We start from the raw sequence: 23664 nt of genomic DNA on the forward strand, positions 1-23664 counted from the left end.
AGATTTAATAGGAGAAAAGGCATCTCCTATCGGAACAGGAGACAAACCCAAAAACAATACAGGTCTTGTGGTTGAGAAAGATCTCCTTCCATGTGTTCAATTCCACCACAATCATTTCGTGAGCATCAATTATTAACTCTACGATAAAAGTCTAATATCCTTCTTCAGGGATTTCTCCACAGAGATCTATTCCTCGTTGGAGTGTGTTTTCAGCTCTGCTGGATCCTTCTGGTCTCCTCCTCTTCAGCACCAAGCGCACACAACAGAGAAAAGGTGCTTCTATTTTTTTTCCCACAGTAAAATTGGTATTTATATCTGAGTATATGGTGTTTTTGATTTATTTATATTTTTGTTGTTGTTCCTGCATCAGCCACGCTTCCTTATCTGTTGGCAGGGGCTGTGTTCCAGCTCTTTTTAGGAGACAAAAACAAAGAGAGAGGCTGGATCAAGGTTTTTTCCCTTAAGAGTCAGGAGGGGTACCCAGCGATATCCTGGTGGTGGAGAAGGAAAGACAACAATAAATGTATGTATGTATACCTGCTATAGACATGAGCCTCACACAGATATGCAGAAGACTTCCTATAAAAAAATTCCAGAGATCGACCTTCAGTAATGCTGACGGTGTGAATAACAATACAGTGATGGTCACACAATGTCATCTGATGTCATTTAGTTCTTCATCTGATATCCAACCCCCCACCCAGTCCTGCTCACCTTTCTTCAGGCTGGTGAAAGGCAGGGTGTACTGGCCCACGAAGTTCGATCTCAGGAGCGGATGGTCGTAGAGACAGAAGCGGACGAGACACAGCTCCGGGATGCTGATGTTGAATATCATTTCTTCATCCCAACGAGGGTTCAAAGCTGTAATCAGATTGAACCGCTTTATTAGAATCAATGAGCATCATTTGGCTCAGTTAAAGGCACCGTAATCACACCCTTTTCACCCGCCAGTAGAACGCAGGCAAGAGCTTCCTCTTCATTCATTCGGTCATGACAAAGTAAAGTGACCTATAAGTCAATATTTATCAGACCCACAGTCAGATTATAATAACTTACAAGTGTTATTTGCATATAATAATGTTTCATTGACCAATACGGGGAGAACATGTTGACGACTAATTTGTGCTGCATTTCTAAATAATTTCTGACAAAAGATTTTATTTGAGCTCCTGTAAGAGTTTTGATCACAATCTGTGTTCATTTGTATTCAGTAGTGATTTTATCTGTTTTAGTGTGAAACCATTTTGATTTATGTTCAAGCATTAATTCGCTGCACCCTTCAAGACTCAGGACAATTCAGGACAATTTCTCTCATTTTCTTTCCCTCTTTCTGTCCCATTTTATCTCCCTCTTTTTCATTTCACTTTCTTTCTCTTCTGTTCACTTTCTTCTCTCTCCATCTCTCTACTTTCCATCTGCCTCCATCTCCGGATACTTTTTTCCCATCTCACTCTAATTTTATTTCCCTCATTCATTGTTTTAATTGCGTTCTCTCTCTCTCTCTCTCTCTCTCTCTCTCTCTCTCTCTCTCTCTCTCTCTCTCTCTCTCTCTCTCATCTCTTTCTTCCTCATTTTCTTATTTTCTTTCCCACTTTCTCTCTTTCATTCAACATGTGACACACTATGTTATGTGATCACCAGCTGATATGTCATGATTATCCATTGAAGAAGAAACTTCAGATCTTTCAAGCCTGATGAGAGACTTGAAAGAGTTAACACCTGCATGTTTATCATTCTTCATAGAAAAGGTTTGTGACCGACTTCTCTTCAAAGCACATTTTGAAGATATTCATCAACATATTTTTCCTCAGAAGCCCAACAGCAGTTTATTGAGAAATAGATTTATAAAGATGAAGACAAACCACAGAAATACTGCTGTCATGTAAAACTCTAGAGGATCAAGATTGAATTCCTTGTTTTCTTTTGAATTGACATTGCATGACTTTTTTTTTCAGGAGATACAGTATACTTGTTCTCAGATGAATTCTGTAAATGTGTTTTTTAAGCTATGCTTTAAGCATGGGAGGAGGAATGGTAATGTCAACCTGCAAGTCAGTCAACAATTTGGTTCCTGGATGGATGGATGGATGGATGGATGGATGGATGGACAGAGAGACAGATAGATAGATAGATAGATAGATAGATAGATAGATAGATAGATGGATAGAATTCTGCATTGCATTGTTGTTTAAAGATGAATCCTACTGACTGGTGACCCCTGACATTTATAAGTGCTGCTATGAATGAAATTTCTCAGTGTCTGGATGGAAGCCCACAAAATTCAGACTTCACCCTCAGGATGAGTTGTCACAATCTAACACAATCAGGTCATAAATTTTAGATTTTCATAACAATTTTATGAAATAAATAGAAAATTTCGAAGAAACAAAACCCCCCTTTTAGATTCAGGAGTAGTTTGTTTTTCACGAATTAGAAATGTCACCACGACATGAAAGTAAATGCTAAACATGACTGTTGTCAAACCAAAAAATAAGGAACACCTACGGTCGATATACAGCCACCAGTTCAACCTCTGCTCCAGGTTTTTGGTGGTAGGAAGGACCCAGAGAGAGGCCATAGCGAGAAGCAGAAAAGTCCTCAGGGGGATTTGAACCCAAATCCAAATTCATGAATGATTTAAAATGAATTCATTCCTATTTAGAAATGCAGCTTCAAACTACTCAAACTTAGCAATTCATTTATTGTTTTGTGATGCTCACAGTTGCTTTTGATAACACGAGTCCACTTTTTGCAGGAGTCAGATGGAATTCCATGAATTTCCACTTTCACTAAGGGGCTCATTTGTCTGTTACCCTCAGAGGTTGGTAGGTTGGACCCGCTGATGATCTATTGACACACACACACACACACACACACACACACACACACACACACACAGAGAAAGGATGGTGACACATGGGGTCTATGAGGGTGTAATCAGGGATGAATAGTCAGCTCACACTGAGCCCTCTCGTCCCCGTCACTTATCAAAGACAAACGCATGTACTTATCACAACGTGCCCCGCTTACTGCTGATAGAGCTTCACACTATCTAGCCTAAAATGAAAGACTGTCTTCATTCCCAAAGTCACGCTGTAAACCCCTGCATTGTGCTCATACACTGACACAATGGCCTGTTTTGGGGAGTAAAGGATATGATTTTGGAGCTATCTTTTCATAAAGATTTTCTATTGAAAAACAGGCCAGAAGTGTTTATAGTTCACAGTTTTATGCAAATGGAAGCTTAAGGAGAAATATTGTTTTCCTGAGAAGATGAATAATTTACTTTTAACTTGCTGTTTAAAGATTGAAAACCCAAGACTAAACTCCAAGGCTCAATGCTGCTTATGAGTACAATTCCCACTGAGTTTAGATCTGAGTCAGGATTGAAGGATTTAAAAAAAAAACCAACTTGATCAAATAATGCTGGATAGTAGTAAAGACGAAGGAGTTTTTTTCGCAGGGTATCCAAAAAGTAGTGCGTGCGGAATGTATATTTCATGCACTGTGTGTTTTTGTTTACCCTGTGATGACTTGACTTATTTCTTTCATCAGACTAGAACTTCACCAAAAACATTAGAAGGGCCGCTGTGTTTAACACTTTAATTGCGAAACTTGGTTTGATGTGACATTTTTAAAGGAAAACGTTGCCAATTGTCAACCAGACTTTCATGAAGCAAACGATAAACTTGTCTCTATTTGCTTCCACCGCACACCTCCCCTCGTTGTCTCAGAATGCATCTGACTTCTAGTCGATTTGAAGATAAGTTTATACAATTTGGGTGAAGTGACGCTTCAAGGTGGATTTGTGCTCTGATTTACAGCTGTTCCTGCCACTGATTCCGCCAGGGCATCGATGACATTTCTGGGCCTCGTCATCTGAGGCTTGTATGAGTCGCGTCTGATCAAAGTCAGTTTCACATGTTGATTTTGCAGCACAAAATCTCACATATTTCCACCGATGAGTACCGCCATTTCGCCCTATAAAAGCAATCTGTTGTATCTCTGTAATTGGACTTAGACAAGTTAATGTGTGTGTCTTACTTATGGTGGAAGACACACACTTTGCTATAGGCCAGAGATAAAAGTGTTGCTATTAAAACTGCATAAAACACTTAAAATAATGAAATAGAAATGATTTATTAATTGGATCCTGGATCGTCCTAATTACACTAAATCACCCCCCCTCTCTTCCCTCTTTTAGTTTTCCGTATGAAAACGTTACCCGTGTTCTTTAAGCCTGAACGATCACCGTTCGCTCCCAATACAGTAACACACAGATCTGACACATTGCACCTTAGAGCCAATCTAAGGGGATCCCTCAGCCCTCAGCTGTACCTGAAGGTTCAGGGTCGTACGTCTGTAGACGGTGTGCTCGATTAACGGATTAAAAGTCCGCCGAGTCCACTGGAGGATTCTCGGCTTCAGGACATATCCGCAGGCCCCGTTGTCCTGGAAACGGCCATCATTTAGGGCCATAGAAGAGCCGGTCTTTTGGAAATTCAGAGCCACTGTAAAACACCAAGAGACAATCGCGGAAGAATGAAAATGAGGATTCACCGAGCAGCAGCAGCAGCAAAAAGATTACAGAACCAAAACTGAAAATGCCTAAAGCTTGTTGAGATAAAAAGAGCATCATGAGATAATCTCGTCTCTTTTTAAGGCTCGTCACTCTGCAAGAGGGAGCTCAATTATACAATGACTTGAAATGTTCCTGCAATGATAGTGTACAATTGCATCATAGACACTTTCACAAGCAGAACCTGCAATGAGTGCAGCTGTAGAGGTCTGTGTTGGCAGGTCTGCCACGTTCAACATGTTCTCAGCAGCAGTAGTGATGATGTCCTTCAGACATATAGAGTGTAGAAGGTTTAATCCTGCTGACATGCTCGGGTTGCATGCAATATGTTAAATATGTTTGATAATAATTTTACTGGTATCTTAGCCCAAAAAAAATATGTTTGCATTTCCTCCTCATGCTTCTCTTGTGTTTATCATGGGGTCTCATTTGATTGTGATTGATCTATACAGGCTGCTGTTTTTCCCCTGTTGTTTCCTGCAAGTGTGAGGAGTGTCAATCATCATCGGCACAGCTGCCAGAGAAACCTGTTCAACCATCAGCAGGGCTTCATGTCAGAATCAGTGGCTGGATGACTGAGTGATGGAGACACTTAAAGAGGAAGTGTAAAGACAGGGGAGGGATGACAAGAACAGGAGATCAAGGATGTAGTGGTATTCACACTTCGCCAAATGGATGGTGAATATAAAGGAGGGCATATCGACCGTCTAGAGCACAGGTGCATGATGTGATGTCCATGCCAATGTTCATGATGGACTCTAAAAGAACTAAACTGATACCCAAACCAGGATGTAAAAGGAATAAAACACACTTTGGAGCGTGTAAATCGATTTTGAACAGTGTGATAAAGGCCAGCAGATGACTTGCACCCGGGGAAAACAGAGATTAGGTGGTCAGGGTGCGGACTGGAATGAAATGTTCTTTTCACTGCTAATCGGCAGGACGTCTGGACAGATTGTTCCCTTTGAAGTTTACCAATCTTACTTTCTGGACAGCATTTCACTCCACCGGTTGTGAAAAGAAGCCTGTAATGGATTGTATCGGCTCTTTTGCGCGTCGAGAATGCAAAAAAATCAAAGGCAGACAATTTTCATGTCTCTGCTGAATTGAATTTAAAGGAGTTACTTTTTTTTTTTTTTTTAAAGGAAAGATTTGTGTGGGAGAATCCAGACCATGAGAGTGAGGTCTCTCCTATTTCGGGCAGGTACTGCGTTGAATCTGACTCACCGAGTTGTGCACCGACATTCCAAAACTGTTGAGGAGCCAAGTTGTCTGTAATGCATCCTGGATAAATTCGACTGAGGAACTTCTGGTTATGCTGAACAAACTCTACAGCTGGGAGAGAGGACAAACAATATTAAAATGTCAGATTTAATTCTCTGCTCATTAATGAAAATGAATATTTAGACGTCAGATTTCACAGGAGTCATTTCTGGATCTTGGATCTTTCAGTCAAGCTGCAGAACAACATGGACGCTTTTTTTCTGGTGTTTGTAACTTTTTGGATAAGTTGATTTTATTCAGATAAGACGAAATAAGGTGCCGTCATTAATTTGCTATTTAACTTATGGTCAGATGATTGAAAAAACACAACTAAACTAAACCGTTTTGTCATCTCAATCTGGTTTTGATGTCTACACTTTAATCTCCTCATTCCAGTGAGACCTAAAAAAAAACTGGTAGGCAGCTTCAGCCTCTGTCGGAATAGTTTGTCTGCTTGATGATGACGAGAGCCTAGGAGTTTTTTAAATCTTGTGGTCTCTGCCCACCGATCCAACTGGCTTGTTCTGTTTCTTCAATTTACGGCAGCAGGTTGACATTTTTTACTGATCATCAGTTGAATCGAACCACAGCGGTCTCTTTTCACTTCAACAATACTGAGACTACAAGGCGCATTTCTGGGATCATGTTGTTTGGTTTTATTGCCTGAAAAGTACGCCTCTATGTCGTGTTCAATGTGCTTTCATCATTATAGAGGTTTATGGTACCACACATAACTGCATTTCTCATTCAAAGACAGCCTACAGAGATGTCTCCTTTTTGCACTAGAGCTATAAATCATGCTGGCCTCATCAGGCTGATTTTTTTGTGCTATTTGCAGGGTGGGACTTTTTCGTATAAACAAACGTCCATTACATTCAAGCTCTTGCCAAACAAGTTTACACAGTGCTGATTAAGCCTATCACCAGCAGATTAGTCTCTGTATATTTTGCAGCATACTAGAGTTTTTAAATCTGGTGTCTGGGAGACTTTTATAAGCATGCCAGTAGTGTCTGTCTAATTACATGAGACAGGAGTTCTGCACTGCAGGTTTAATTATACACATTGTACTCCTTCGAATTCAGACTTTCCTATTCACTTCCAATAGTTTCATTACAACAAATAAAAGTTTACCTGATTCGTTGATCAGCTTGCGAGCTGTTGTTTCTGGCATAGACGTGTTCTCATTGAACTTCTGATTGTTTGCAGAATGACTGAAGCTGATGAACTTGACTGACCGGGTGTATATGACCAGGTCAGATAAAGCGTTAGCCACCACCAACTTCTGGCGCTACTCATTATTTTAGAGAATAACAAACAAAAAAATCATTCACCATCAGCAACAAATGATTTTGAATTAAAGCTGAACCTTTTTTGCTCTATTATTTTTTAATAAGTGTACATTCAGCTACATCTGCAATATACCTCTTCCTAAATCTTATACATACTGACTTACTGTTGTGCTTGGCCCTGCTGTGTTGTCTTCCTCCTCTTCCTCCTCTTCCTCACTCTCTCCCTGAACTACACTTTCCTCGTCCTCTGACTTACTATCCATTTTTTTATTTTTGATGAGGATCTTAAACTGGAGGGCCTGGCATTGCCAAAAAAACAACAACACATGCAGTCAAAGTCACACGTGAATAAATGCAAATCAGTTACACACACGCATCCTCCTGCATCCTCAAACTTAGGGCACAAACATCAAAACACTTCTGCACAACCCGCCCCCTCTCTGAATTGTCAAAAAGATGCTGCTCTTCAAAGAGTCACTCGGTAGCCTCATCCACATCAGAGCATGCACTCAGGCAAGTTTGGTGGGATAAAGCAACAGAAGCAGCAGGTGAACCGAATCGCTCAATCATGCATCTGCTGCTGCATCTCACCATCGATGGTTCAGAATCTGTGAGAACTCTCCTGGGTTTGTTATGCAGATGAGCATCAATATGCTAAAAGTAAAAGAAAAAACTTTAAATATTTGATCGGGGCTCGGGAGCAGCTCCGTCGTGAGCCACACAACAGGAAATAAGAAGGTAGAGATTAGCACTAAGAAAGTGGAATATCCATATAGAGTGAAAATTAGGCTCCTGTGGCTGCTGTTACACAAAATGATAGAAAAAAAATTGATTGATTTAGTTTAGTACGTAATATGAGGATTCTTGATTACGTTCATGGCCAAACCGTAAAAAAGCAAGTAATGATTTCTTGTTACCCAAATTATCTAAGCTTTCCACAGTACATGTGGTTTGGATGATTTTAGTGATGTTTAGTTAATCCCAAAGCAGCAGAAATCAGCAGGAGCTAAGCATCTCCATCGTGACAGTTCCCATTCATCCAAACTCCCCTTCATCCTTCTTGCCAAATTCAATAGACTGGAGTTGCTACACTGGCATCTAGTCTCTACGGGTCTTCACGGGTTGAAGCAGATGCTTACCGTGGAGATGTCCAAAACCCAAAAGAGGTACCCTACATAGACTCACGCTCAAGCACCTGAGCAGACTAAAAATGATGGACACTTCCCAGGATTAAACACATCATTAGATGTTGTGAATTCGAGATTAAAGAGGCTTTCAAACACAACCGTACATCTACCCCTCACATCCCTGTGGAAGAGAGAACCGCAAGAAGTCTTGGAAAAAAACAAATTAAGCCCTTTGTGACAAAGAAAAGGTCTCATTTCCTTGTTGTTTTGCTTCGCTGTGACAGATGATGAAGATTTATATGTAATCATTATCAATCCGCTGCCTGGGCCAGCAGCTCTGACATTAAAACACAGATTCTTCTTCTGATTTACAGCTCAGATTGGTTGAGCTTTTCTGAATCTTACATTGGGGCTTGGGAGCTGTCCGATGGGTGCGTTATCCAAGGGGGCTCTCAGCAGCATGTCCCCCAGAATCAATTCCAGGTAGTAGGCCATAACCTGCTGCTGCTGTGGGGAGCAATGGTTTTCTAATGACAGAATCACGGGGTAAGGAGACACCTGCCGAGAAATAACCACATGTATATAACACAAGGGGAAAAAAAATCATGATTCTCATCTCATTTTCGACAATTAGTATCAAAGACAAGTAGCAAGCAGAGCATTACTGCCAAAAAGGATTTAATGATAGCAAATGCTGTGAGCTCCTGCCTTCAGAGGCAGGGGTGAATACCGAGTTAGATGCCTGGGGCACCACTACGAGTTACAGTATATGCTGTACGTCATGAAACATGCTACTGTATGCACCGCAAAGGCGTGTTGTGCCACAGTGGTGATGACATCTTTAAAAAGGATCTTGGTGGTCAGTGTGTGACCATGGTAGACTGTAGGTTCCATATTATCCCCATCCCAGCAGTCAATCTCCAGACAGCGACAACCTTTCCTCAGAGCCCTGAGTGACATACAAACACACACAAAATCACACACGTGACAGTTAAAGCCATTTCAATACATAACATATATTTCAGCGTGTCAAAGAATGGGCAAAGCACATAGCAAATGTATTTTTATTAAATTATTCCTGTAGAGTGAGTTTTCCTCTGTGTTGTGCATCCATTGCTGTTATTTCTGTGTTCTAGGTGGACTAACTGGTTTGCCACTGATACATTTTCTTGGAATCTCAATGTAAAAGAAGTAATACCTTTTTACTTTGGAAGTTTTAATGGTTCTGCTGCATGATGTAATATGTATGTATTTTGGGGGGAGAAATCAGACAATTTTGCCCATTTAATGTTGGTGTACATCTAAATAATGGTGCTGTTGAGCGTGAGTCTGCTTCGCCTCCACTTCAGACCTGTTATGTTTCTGTATCTGCTTACCGAGTATCATGATGGTCTTGCAGAGCTGCGTTGTGACTGTCCTGCTAATTACAGTCAGATTTCAATATCCGCTTGTGTGACGACTGGACAACACATCATCCAGATGACATGTTTATCTCATTCCTATTTTGTATCAGCATTAACTGGATGTGTTATCTCTTTTAATTCCCCCCCTAATGATTTTTTTGTTCTGATTTTGGAGTGCAACAATGACCAGAGAAAGAGACCAAAAAATACCACGTGACTCTTGGTATAAGATAATTTTGCTCTCTTTTGATCCGATCAAACATCTTAACCAATTTGTTGAACAGAGCAGACCAGTGATGCAATTAACTTAAGTTAATTAACTTAAGTTAACTTAAGTTTACTCATTGGTTTGCAGTTTAAACATACTTTGGAGATGATGTGAAAAGTCTTCTTTTATCATCTTAAAATGGTCCATCATGTATTTTTCTCTTTGCCCATACTTTTTGCCCAAGTACAATATGCTCATAGGGAGCACTGGAGAAATAAATGGTGAGAGACAGCGCTGTTGATCTTTATTTCATCAGTATTTCAGTACTTCGTCACTCTCCAAACGTTGAGAAAGTGAGTTTTAAAGCCATCTTCTCACTTGTGTCATTTTGCTCTCCTTTCTAGATCATTATTTCTGAGTAAACCAGAGCTTCCAGGCCACTGGTTTGGAGGGTTCCTCTCTACCAGTCGGACATGTGGTCAGCACTTTCACAGGGACCATAAATACAGCTCTTCTTGCTGCCATCAGCCCCTTTTGTAATCACCTCTACGCCATAAAGCGACCACAGTAATTTCACCGTCTGCATCAGCACATGAGTAGGTCAATGAATTGAGATGAAAAGAGTGTGTCAAGTTAATCTAATCTCTCTTTCTCTCTTTCTCTCTCTCTCTCTCTCTGTCTCTCTCTCTCCACACACACTCAAAAAAATAATAAAACGTTGTTACGATCAAAACCATACCGCATATAGGCATCAGTGTGGCTCTTTCCCACCAGCTGCCCCCCCACCAGGTAGGTGTTGTGCGATGAGGAGATGAAGTAATTGGTGAGAGGCTGGTCCATGTCTTGATACACAACTGTGTGGGCCTGATTGAAAACACAGTTGTCTTTTGACTCCATGTACCTGTAAAATCCCTCAAACGTCAACGACCTGTTTTCTTTGGCTGGAAGAGGAGAAGAGAGCAGACTTAACAGTTAGTGTCAAACTCAGCATCACCTCAACAAATCAAAACATGAAAACAAGACTACGCAGCTACAGGTATGCCAGTGGCCAGAAGCGATTGAATCTAAATGCTAACGTTTCCAATGACATAAAAATAATGCTAGCATGTGCTATGTGATGGGTGATGGGAGGTATAATGTGTTATACCTGTGTTAATGTAAGTTACCTCGCTGGTAGTTGGCGCTTGGTAATTGACATATTAGCTGATGTGACGGTGGGACTCTATCTGGATGCAGCCAATAATATGTATAATATGTGCAATTTCAAGAGAACACATATGTTTTTAATTAAATATTCAACAGTAAATGTACAAGATGTACAACAGGCCCTTTTCATAGCAGTAATGGAGACTTATACTTGAAATGTATGGCAGGATTTGGGAACAGTAAATCCTAGAAGGATAGTCAATGAAGACTGTACCCTGTCCCAACAGTCACTTTAAGTTCAAATAAATTCTAATTTGAATTTCAACAAGACAGTCACCATTAAAATGGCTGCCCTGAGGGTTGTCAGAATTGTTGAAGATTGTAGATCGACCCCTTTGTCTGGATCTACTCCAAAATATAGTGCTTCAAGCCTTGGCACTTTCCACACTCTTCCATCCAGGTTGATGATAATCCATCAAGTAGTTAATGCATATTTGACACAAGCTGTCAGAAAGTCCTTGCAGTGTTCAAAAAAGTAGAAACCACTCCATGCAGAGCGACTTCAAATTATAATGGGCTCCTCTGTACACATGGCCAACTTTCATGAAAATCCATGCAAGATTTTCATGTAATCTTGCAGATAGTCACACAAATTAATAAAAGCCAGAGAATAAAAGTATGTCCATCTCCGTGAAGGTAACTATATTTCATGTACTAGATTCTGGGTATTTTGCGTGCTATCTCATGTCATGGTTTACTGGAGTATGTGATGGAATTTGAGTTGTTACCTGTAGAGATTTGCCTGCATCTTTTCTGTTATGACAATCTGTCTGTAACTGTATGTCTGCTAGGTGAGCTAACACCTGCTCCTCAGACCCTATCTTATTAAAAGACAACACCATAAAATGGTAAACAAGGTCCTCAGCTGAGCTACAATCTCATGTATAATGTTGGTTTGGTGTTGTTTGTGATGCTGTACATTTCCTAACTGTACCTGCCCTGAGACAAACAGGACTTGACCATTGACATGCCTTTGGTAAAACAGCAAATCACTTAGTCAGCTAGACAGCGCAGATGTTTCAGCGTTAACGTTATCAAGACAAAATCAGTATCACTATATGACAAAGTGAGTGTTCTAAAAGATTCTCTTCATCCATAGCAATGAGCTTCAAGCAGCCTGACACGGTACACTACTTTACTTACCTGTCTCGTCAATCTCATATTCATTAAGCAAACTCAACGCCACGTTCACATTTGATATGCTCTCCTTCTGCACTTTGCGGAGGAACTTCAGAAATTCGTAGACAGACATAGTCTCCTGGCCTGAAGCGTGACTTTGGTACAGATTCTGGATTTCAGCTCTTCTGGTGACGGGAGCCCTGGCTGTAGCCATCTTGCCCTGCATACAATCATAGATTTTTAACTTCTTAGTGATTCTTACTTTCAAATGTACTTTTAAACAAATTTGCATGCAATTCTGAGAACGGGCCTACCAGTTCTTTATACAACGCTTTTTAAAGGCTTTTTTTGGCATGAATATCTGCCATTATAGGCAGACAATTTTGAATACAGATCCATTTAAAGATTATTCTTTTTAGCGCCACCGTGTAGATGGTAACTTTGTTTTGACAGATGCAGCACATCACTGTCTCTATAAATATAGGAAATGGTGAACTGTAATGTTAACTTGCAGATATATCCCAGCTTTAACCTGAGTTCACTGTTGAAATTCTTTTTTTTTTTTTTCAAACACAGCATGAGAGAGAATACAAAAGGAGTCAGGGCCTCCGCTCTGCACTGAAGAGCTCCCTTCCTCCCCGCGTCTTCCCTCCCTCCATCTCCATCTCTTACTTCCACCGAATACTAAGAAAGTTAACGTGTGTGTAACTTTCTCATCCAGTTCCTCTACTTCGTGTGCCAGGTCAAACCTGTACCTTTAAGAAGGTGGCTTATGGGTATTGAATGCAGGTAACGCAGGGGAAGATGGGAATTGAAGTTTACGTTGTTAACTTTCTACCCATATGGCTACAGACATGAGAGCTATTCTCAGAGGAAAACCTTTGTTCGTTCATGATCTATTGTGTCGGACTTAATACAGCTGAAGAGTGATACAGTGATTTAACTGCTGTACAAATAAAATGCATGTTTTTGTTTCGTCATAACTTCTGGACTGTTAATTGTTGCTAATCAACTAGCTGCAGTCAAGCTAACTTAGCTTAATTGAAAACCGTTGCTTCTCCAACTCTGATTCGGGGCCGGAGAAACCAAACATGACGCTAGTCTTTCCGCCAGTGAGTTAAAATGTTCTGCGGCTTTCTCCCAACTTTATCTGAGACTCTCTGGCTCCACATCTTCCATGTGTCATTTGACAGTTCAGATGTCAATTAAGCTAGCGGTGTCCCCGCAGAGGGCCGGGTCTTCAACTGGCGCCTCATTCAAACAAAATGACGTTCCATCAGACTCATTCAACTTTAATGATGTTACAACGATGATATGTAAACCACACGATCCATATTATATATTATGTACAATATTAAAAAATAAATAAATCGTACATCAACTCAAAAGTTGGGAGTTCTTAGATCTGAATTGCATATTAATAACTGATAATAAACCGCCGTGACACGGGAGGGTTAGCGCGACGCAGCTTTAGTGGGACAGAACATCAGAATAAAATAAACTATCCTACCTCAGACACTGAAGGTCTTTGAGAGTTCGCAGGTGATGTTTAGTAAACAGCAAATCAGCAGCAATAAGAAAAAACACCTTTCGATTGTCCACTGGACACTTCCACAGGGCTCTGGAGACGCGCACCGGGTCGCTGCTGTGGCCCAGAACGGTTTTGTTTGAAGGACTAAAACTCAAACTTCTATCTGCCTGTTTTTAGTTGGTCCCCCCCCCCCCCACATATTAAATGTGAATAATTTTAATGTCTTTTAAAAAAAAAAAAAAAAAAAAAAAAAAAGGTCTGAAAAATGTTTCCTTTGTTTTAAATAATTAATTGAATGATGGAGATTTTTTTTTTCTTCTTCTTTATGAACAAAAGGCTGGGTATAGGTTTAGAGTATCTGTATAACAGTATTATAATTTTTTTTGTAAACTTTCCCCAAATTTTTCAGCATACTTGAAATGTTACAGACACTCTTGGTCCCCATAAGATGATTCCTAATAATGTTGGTGATACCTCAATGTTTCATTATCACAACATGCTGGAAACTTTAATGCACACTGTATTGTGTGACAGGTGATTATACACTAATTCAAACATAATTTTCTATTTCTGCCTCAAAATAAGTCCCACATGCAAAGTCTTTCATTATGTATATATGAATTAGATTTGCAGTCAGTGCTGTATTGTAGTGATACAGCCGGTCAGTATCAGTCAGCGAACCGTAGATAACAATTCCACTGATTCTCTGTTGTTTGTTTTAGCAAGTTTGACAAGAACTTCCACTGTGGTTGTGTGTAAATCTGAATGTTATTGGTGTGGTATGAATCACCGGTGAACAACAATAGTCATTGCCTTGTCATAGTTCAACAGAGTCAGTCCTGGCCACACCAGACTGTAATGGCTCAGCCTTAGGCCTGTCAGAACCAATGGGCATATGAGTTTGATGCGATAATTCCCAGGCAGTGAACATGAAGCCCTCTATATGGCCCCTGTCTCTGCATCACTGCACCTTCCTCTCCACAGTTGGTTTGTTTTGGTCCTTTGGGAGCCGAGTGTGCTTCTGTATTGAGCAGCCGGGTTTGCATCCATGATTCTGTGCATCTGCAGTATGTATGTGTTTGTGTGCATCATGGCAAATCCAACTTTACACATATGGGACTCAGATGCGCCAGCAGGCTGCTGCACCAATCTTGCTGCTCACTGTAGAAAAACCTGATCACTTGGCTGTGTATCACATTTTGATATGAAGAGACCATGGTTTTATTTTGCTTTAACTCAGGGTTAATGTTTCATACAGTGACAGGAGAGGGTCATAACCACACCTATTCAAAAGCTAAAGTTGAGCACAGCTGAAATGCAACCTCTGATTCTGAGAATAGGGTGTGTGAGGTGGACCGTGTTTTCTTTTGATAACGTAATCCCAGATGGATTTCCATTGTCTGATCTGGACAGTTGGACGTTTGAGTTGAACAGCACAATGGTGGTGATCATGCAGATGTCAAGGAACAACTAGGAAGGTGAGGATCTGGCATACAGTATATACATATGTACAGTATGTAGTATATCATCAACTACTCTGTGTCCTAAAAATAATCGTCTATTACAAGTAAGCTCTGGAAATCAGGCTTTGAAAATAGGAAGTCTTGGGTAGTTGCTTACAAAAAGCAATGGAATTTGAAACCTGAGACGTCCCATTACCAGTGTGCGGTTTACACTCCCTAAAGATTTGTTTTAAGTTATGTAAAGAGTGTAGTTTTGGTTAAATATTGAAAGCTCTATATGTACCATTTCCATGTGAGTATGTGCTATTTCAATATTTATAAGCCTGGCCTGATCTTTCCATGAATTTCACCACTTGTTTAAGTTGCATAATCTTAAAAACCTTAATTATGCATCAGTTGAAGCATATGTATTTTAGACCAAAGCAAATAAAATATGCCAGTAGCTAACATTTTGTATAGGTTGTCAACAATTTTACTTAGGAGTGCATTTTTTAAATGTACAATATAAATATTTCCTTGGTATGTTTCTAAAACAAAGAACTGAAAGAGAAAGCTGCCGGTTTTTTGTCAACTGTTTCATGTGAATCATTGTTGAGTTTAAACATGTAGGAGCCATTAAAGTTTAATGAAATCCCACATAGACCACACAAACACCCTGGTAATACACAAGGTCACCCACAAACACACACACAGATTGCATACTGGATGAGTTTATTATCAGAAAGTGCCATTTTAAGTAGATCTCTCACCTCTCTCTCTCTCCTTAGGGTACTGGCACAACCTTGTCATTAGGAAATTCCCACCACATGTCAGATTTGGGAAACTACTAATAAAAAACACAAATGGAAGAGGTGGAAAACATATTTCTAACTATAAAACCAAGATGCTTCTCTTAATCCTAAAAATCTGGGTGAGAAAATTGAAAATCTGTTATTTACAGCAAAATTTATTAAGCTAGATTTATGCTTACTTTTCTTCCAATCTAAAGATATTGCTAGAGCTCTCAGAGGTAGACAGTCATGTTGCTGACCCATCACAGTCATTGTTTCCTGACAGTGCTGATGTTCAGGGAGGTAGGCAAATGGCTATCAGAAGATTAGAACATATCTTACATGGCAGCAGCGTCGAAGCATCAGGCAGTGATGTTCATTTGTTATTCAGCTCAGGAGATCTGATCTGCATCAGTCATTAGGACTGTGTGACATGGATGACACATGCACACTTTATGCAAGAGCCCACATAGCGTGACAGGTCCTCCTCATCCAGCTCGCTCACCATATCAAACATTCCATGCAAAGGATGTGACATAAAAAAGAGAAATCTTGCCGGGACATTATTACTTCAAATCTCAGAGCTACTCTCTCTCTTTTTTCTCCCTGTTCCTAAATGAGAATTGAGCAGGAAATATAGAAAATAGGCAGGAGATGACTCATCTAACCATCGTGCTTTTAGCTCATTATGTTCTTCCAATTTGTCAAAAATTGAATGAAAAAAGCATTGCTGTGACGAGAGCCGGTTTAACTACCAGTTTTACGATCTACATCACATCATATGTTGAGTAATAGTCAGACTTTTGCTCATTTCAGCTGGCTCCAAAAAATACATATGATCTTTCTGTTTTTGCTTGGCCTAACCATTTTCTGAACCATCCCATAATAGCTAGGGGAGATTAATGGGTCGGCTATCAAAAGTAATGTGAGCGAAGCGAATCCACCTGAGAGGAAAAACTGAACCTGTTAGCTGTCTATGATGGTTCACTTGGACTCCACCAAGGGATGGGAGAGCTGATAGTGTTAGGTGGAAATCAATTAAGCATCTGTCTATGTGCATGTGTTGTGTCACTGTGTCCACACTTGTGTATGCGTATTGTCTTCCGGCCTGTGAATGCAGACCATTTCCTGCAAAGCCAGATGCACCCAACAGGCAGGATCAGCCAGCCATCACCATATTATGAAAAAGATGGAACGCTTTCTCAACTTTTCACAACATCAAAAATCTACCAAGGTCCACAGACATTTCACATCCCAATGCTATGAAAATAGAAGAGCGATTAAGTTTGTAAGATGCATTAGTGAGAGAGCTAGACTTAAATGCAGCCTTGGCATTTTAAGTCCAAAGGTCTGCACAGCTTTTAGCTGTCATTAATTGGGGTTGTGGAATCATGGTCTCTTTAAGTGGGGGCATGCCATGAGAGCCATTATTGTATGAAGTGTTAGAGTTCTTGAGGCAAAGTGATTCTTCACACTAGAGCACATTTTCTGGCACATTTTCTTTTGGAGTGTAGAGAACTTCGGATATCTTCTAGCTTCAAGTGAAGGAAGGGCATGAAAATATTATGGGTCTACAGAAGCGATTTAGACTTGAGAGACATTACCCCGGCCTGAAGCTGTGCGCAAGTAGATCCACTAACTAGAGCTCATTTAGAGCCCAGACAGCAATTATTTAGGCCATATTTAATGGCCTCTCTCTAACTCTAGGTCCCACAAATCATTTAAAGCATCTTATCAAAGGCTCTAGCTTACACACTGTACATATTTCATAATTTCAAAGTCAAAATGATTTCAGTCATATCATCATCATAATCAAATAATAATAACCATCAAATAAAAATCAGCACAAATAAATCCATATAACTGTTTGGTCTATTTCTAAAGGTTTTTCCGCTGCTTCAGATGTTTATTATGATACACGGCATTGGTTGTGTATGGGAGTCTTAAAAATAAAAGTACAGACAGCAAGTGGAAAAATGTCACATACATTTCATTGATGCTTTCTGACAACCTGCCAGAAGACTTCACAATAGCAGAAAACAAGGTCCCCCCTCTCCACTGGCAACCCATTATTCAGGTCAAGTTTATCCTGGTATCGGAAGCAATCATAGACTTGATGTTCCATGATTAAAATAGTCAGCGTGTATGACACAATACAGGGAGATCAGGGTGTAGCTGTATGCACCATATAAGGTTTAAAATGTGTGAAATGCGACTGCAATACAAACAAGTACTATCAAGAGGCTCAAGTAGAGGACCCTTCATAGATGCCCTTGATGCAACATTGTATGGGTTAATTGGAATCAGTGGTGTTGCATAAATTAGATTCAGTTCAGTTTAGTTTTCAGGGGTTTCTTTCTTACTCATAATTTGATTTTCAAACCCCATTAGTATTTTTTTTCCTTTTGCTATCAATCTACCGGTAAACATAAAGCTACCAGTCGCCCTTCCTGACCCATCCACAGACAAACACTGCAGAAGGCTGTGAGCATTTATCTGTGTCTGAACCTTCGAAGTTTGAGGAAAGAAATTATCATTGTAATTCAAACAATAAAAATGTTTTACCACCATGATGTTGAGATTGTCGTCTCAGTGTGAACACATTTAACGGACGAACGGGAGAAAGGTGTTCACTCGCCTCTGGGAGAGTGAGAGCCAGAGGAGTCCTCGACCAACTGGAATAAAATGAGCTCTTCTGTTGCTGCTCTACACAGCCCTGAAATGAACACAATGACTTCAAGGACGGTACAGTCCTATTTTTCCATATTCCGCTAGCATCACGTCACATGGCACACATCCTCAGTAAAAAGGAGTGACAACATTTATTCAAGTAGAGCTGAAGCTTTGATGCTTCATAAATGTTTCCCTCACATCCTATTAAACTAACACGCTAACCTTCCCAGAAGGTATCTCCAAGTCTCATCCTGTCCTCAATCCCCCCCCCCAAAAAAATAATGAGCTGTACCTGCAGACAGCTGGACATGGCAGTCGTTTCAGGAAGGCTGTTGACTCATGTTTTGATTGTGTTTCTTCAGCATCTTTCATCTTTCCGTTTGCAATCATACAAATGCTGTTTTCACATCCATATCACCCAAAGAATAAATTGTTGATTGGCATCCAAATTTACATTTGTTCGAATGTCTTTTCTTTTTCTCTCTTTGTCGATTGTTTCAGAAAGGATTCAGTTTTTCTCTGTCATTTCCAAGCAAATCCTTCATCCTAGCAAACTAAATAAATCAGGAGACCATTGATTACATTTTGCAGTAGTCCTGAGCTTCTAATTAGGAATCAAATAGCTCATTTTGAAGATGCAGCAGTGTTGGCGTAGTCTTTACAAAATGCATTGTTCTTTCCTCCTCAAATTCTATGCCAGTTTTTTTTTAAATTTATATCATTTATATGTTATCATCGATAAATGTTTTTCAAATACTTGATGATGTTTATCATCCCCTTACAATCAAAATAGTTCAGAAGGAAGTCACACATGCAGATAATAACGCGCTGTCACCTAAATTAAAGGATTGATTGGAGCATTCCTCCTAAAGCAGCAGCTAAAAGTTTTTCTCCTCATCACAAGACATTGTCAATGGTTATAACACTTTATGACCTCATGACAAACTTGTACGCCGTTGTTTTTTTCCACTTTGCCAGTCAATTAACAAATTCATAACTGTTTTGGACATTTCCCCTACCGTAGGAAAAATATTTTTACTGTGACGTTACAGAGATGCTGAAGATTTCCAAAAAGGCAGGGATGCTCAAATATTTACAAGCCACAGCAATAATATGCCTGTGAAATCCGTGAATATATAAACAGTTAAGCCTGAAATTATTCATAACCCTGACAAATTTTAGACTTGAAGTTTTATTCGAACCATTTTTTTCTTGATTGGAAATGACTCTGGCATCTCCCAGGAGATGCTAGGACAACATACAAACATCAGGTATCATTATGCAAAAAAGCATTTCTCAACTTTTAACATTGGAACAAAAAACAAATACACGCACACACACACAAACACGCACGCACGCACGCACACGCACGCACATGCACGCACGCGCATGCACGCACGCGCGCGCACACACACACACACTAGACAAACCAAGTGATTGGTTCGTTAGTTTATCTAGTGTGTTACCATCAGTTTTCATTAAACTCAGTAGACGAGTTTGTCATGTAACCCTTCAATTCTTAGTTGGATTTAGATAAAATGGCATCTCCAGAAATATATTCCTGGAGATGCACTTGAAGAATTTTGATTAAACCCGGAGCAGGGGTTGGACATGTGACATGAAAGCATATATTTCGTAAAACTAGGTACTGTATTATACTTTTTAGTTGATTCAGACAAAAGTTCCACCAAATTCAGATAATGACCCTAAACACCCCGTTCGTGCAGGAGAAGACAGGTTTATCTTAAATGATGTAACACTGCAATGTCCAAAGGGCTTTGAAATATCTCAAAAATCACCGCTGTCATACGATAGCCGTATAAACCGCAGACCCTCCATCCGTCCGTTTAAAGGGTTTGCTTTATTTCGCCTTTCTGCTGATCGCAGCAACTGCAATGGATGTGAGCCGTGTAGAAGACAAAGCACTGATTAATTGTATGCCTGACAATGAGAGCACCAGTGGGAGGAGGTTTAAAGGATGGACGATACAGGAACAGGGGACAACTGCAAGCTTTGACAAGTCAAAACTGAAACAGGGAATGATCGTGTGCCTGCTATTATGTATGCATACATTTGTCTTATGTGAGCCTCAGTCTGTGCATACTTGCTTTTGTGTGTATCTGTCTTTCTGTCAGTCACTGTGTGCTTAGGCACTCTTTCAAACCACAGGTATGATGGTCTTTACCTGCAGTGAAAATACAGGGGTGTGTCTTTGTTTCAGCCTCCCTTGTTCTCCTCCCCCATGCAGGAGGTCAAATGTGCGACATCTCATCAGCCAGGCTGCATTTGTGATATATGAGGAATCAATAGCTATTGATTAGAAGAGCAACCGTAAGAAAGTCTTCCCTTTCCACACCTGCTTTGTCTCAGCCTCACGGTGTAAAAAGCAGATGGCCTAGCATTACTAATGGAGATCAGGACAGGACATGTTTAGTGGCCCAGACACAACCTCACTGCAGGACTCAGCTGCGTCCTACAGTAAAAAGACTGATTTAGATGCCTGGATGTGTGTGTGTGTGTGTGTGTGTGTGTGTGTGTGTATGTGTGTGTGTGTGTGTGTGTGTGTGTGTGTGTGTGTGTGTGTGTGTGTGTGTGTGTGTGTGTGTGTGTGTGTGTGTGTGTAAAAAAAAAAGAGAGAGAAATTGGGTTTAATCAAAAATATGCTATGGTTTAATTAAAGCCTCACCAATAAATGAATTAAAAAATAGTTCAACATAAGATCTGTGATAACAGCTGTTTCAATTCGATTGCAATTTAAAATATTTATTATATGGTGTATTTTATGAAAGTTTTTCTTAACTTCATCTTCTGTTTTATCTTAAACTATTTTGCAAAATAGAGGATCGAGAAACTAATTGTAAATAATGAAAGCGACACATTTCAGGAATGTTGTGTTATAGTTTTTTTAAACATGGGTGACACATCACACAATATCAAATTTATTTATTTCCCCACATGAACCTGTTATCTGTGTTTATTTCCGTATTCCAATTAAGAATGAGTATAGGAGTTTCAAAAGTGTCTTCAGATGTGGAACAACAAAGGCTCTGGATTTCTTGCACTATTTTATTAACACCGCCAGAGATCTCTAAAGACATACAATGTGTGGTAAAGCATTAACTTCATGTGCACCATGGGTAACATGAGCTGTGTGGCGTCTGACTGTATGCTATCAATCATCAACTGAGCCGTCCTTACTGGGAGTCACAACAGACCGAGGTGTCGCCACAGAAACAAATACATATGGCAAGACATTTCATTTCCTGAATTACTTCTCTATTTTTGGGGGGAGAGATAATTCCGTCAGTGCTGAAGGATGACAGCTGGGCTTTGAACAAACAATACTTTAAGAAAAACACACACTTTTTTGACAGACTTTAAGCATATATAACTTATAAATTATTTCTGTCAAGGAGGTTTCACTTCTTCTGGCTCCTGTCTATAGGTTTAATTAAACTTTTCAGACAGAATTTTAATGAAAATTCGTGTGGTAAAGGATCTTTAAACAAGGAAGACCTAATTAAATTTTGAAGTGGATCCAGGAATGGATGTTGTTTCTGAATATCTGTTGATGTAAAATGTTTATACTCATAGAAAATTCTCTGCCGTGAGGTAACAAATAATAATCGTATCCTAATAACTAAGACCAAACTGCAGCTGAGCTAACTCGATGGAGGTTTGCCTTCTCTCAGTGTATTCCAGTTTTCTTTTGGAATAGACTGTTTACATCCCCTCAAGATTCTGGAGTCTTATTTTCTTCGGAAATCCAGGATTCCGTAATAACTTCCTGTCTGTGAATACCAGTGCAGAAATTCCCCTTAGAGGCAAAAGGGAGCAACTAAACAACCGTTCATGTAACACCAGTGAAGAAGCGACTGATGCAGTAATGATACTTTGATTCTGCAAAATGTTGTGCAGCTCATGCACTTTTGTACGACCTTGGATTTGACAAACTCCGGCTGAAAATATCCCCAAGCAGAGCAGATGTTCATACATAAATATGTGCACTGTGATGTCAAATACTCATTCATACGTACTTCCTCTCTGGAATATCTAATGCAGACACTTTTACATAATTAATTAAACGGGAGGTCACTCTATTTCTGTGAATAGTACATAAATTGCATTTTGTTTACATTTTCTCTCAAGGCCACCATTCATCAGAGAAGCAAAATTTCTGGTAAGCATATCTTGCTTTTTTCCCCCTTCTGTGTTGCATAAGGTCTGCACTGCAGTGTGCAACACCTTTAATTAAAATGAATTATTTTCCGTTATTCATTAGGAAATATTAATCATGCATGAGATTGCTCTCTTTGAAGCTGACAGTAGTTGCTGAATAGGAGGAGCAATCATAAACTTAATCTCATACTCTGGGATAATATGACAACAGAAATCTTTTCCTTGGGATTTATTGGCATCCGCATTCAAGAATTATTCCTGGACTGAGGCATTTCCCACTGTGGCTCACATGACCCTTGCTGCCCTGTGAAGATGCTCATGACCTGTTTGTCATTTGCTCTGCTTTCCCATCAGACACAGGATATGTGGGTCAACAGGGGGGGACTGCATGCTAAGACATCCTGAAATTTCCACAGCCAAACAGATGCCGTGGTTGCACCGCAATGTCATCAGTTTCTGCGTAAAGAAAAACAAACAAACAAAAAAGTTCAAGTTACATTTTATCACTGGTTTTGCATCGAGGCCCTAATTAACATTGTAAATCACCTTGTAGTGGAATTTGGCCTACCAGATAATCAAGCAACTGCAAAAGCATGTCCTATTAACAACGATAGGGCTGAAGTATTCTTCCATGAACTCATCTATAATCCTGAACTCAAGCACAAATACACTGCAGGGTGAAAGCACAAATTCACGCCCGTGAAGATGGAACCAGGAGGTGTCGGGATTTTTAATGTCAGCACATGCGACGAGCTCTAATGAGCGCTGTCTGCTTGGGAATCGCACTCATGTCGAGTTCTAAATGTGTTATACCAAAGAGGAGGTTTTTAAAGCCTTCAGTCAAGACTAACTAC

The 23664-nt window shown here is 39.9% G+C and overlaps 1 protein-coding gene across 1 annotated transcript; it reads right to left on the bottom strand.

The window, feature by feature from the left end:
- Positions 1–414: 414 nt before the first annotated feature.
- On the bottom strand, positions 415–12408 carry LOC137593698 (1-phosphatidylinositol 4,5-bisphosphate phosphodiesterase zeta-1-like). The gene is made up of 10 exons (XM_068312634.1): positions 12219–12408; positions 10609–10810; positions 9063–9207; positions 8664–8816; positions 6974–7130; positions 5807–5914; positions 4339–4511; positions 2721–2847; positions 715–861; positions 415–491 (listed from the first exon to the last, which is right to left on the bottom strand). Exons 1-10 carry the CDS (start codon positions 12406–12408, stop codon positions 415–417), a joined length of 1479 nt encoding a protein of 492 aa, XP_068168735.1.
- Between the last annotated feature and the right edge of the window lie 11256 nt (positions 12409–23664).

Source organism: Antennarius striatus, chromosome 4 (genome assembly GCF_040054535.1).
Source record: "Antennarius striatus isolate MH-2024 chromosome 4, ASM4005453v1, whole genome shotgun sequence".
NCBI classification, from domain to species: domain Eukaryota; kingdom Metazoa; phylum Chordata; class Actinopteri; order Lophiiformes; family Antennariidae; genus Antennarius; species Antennarius striatus.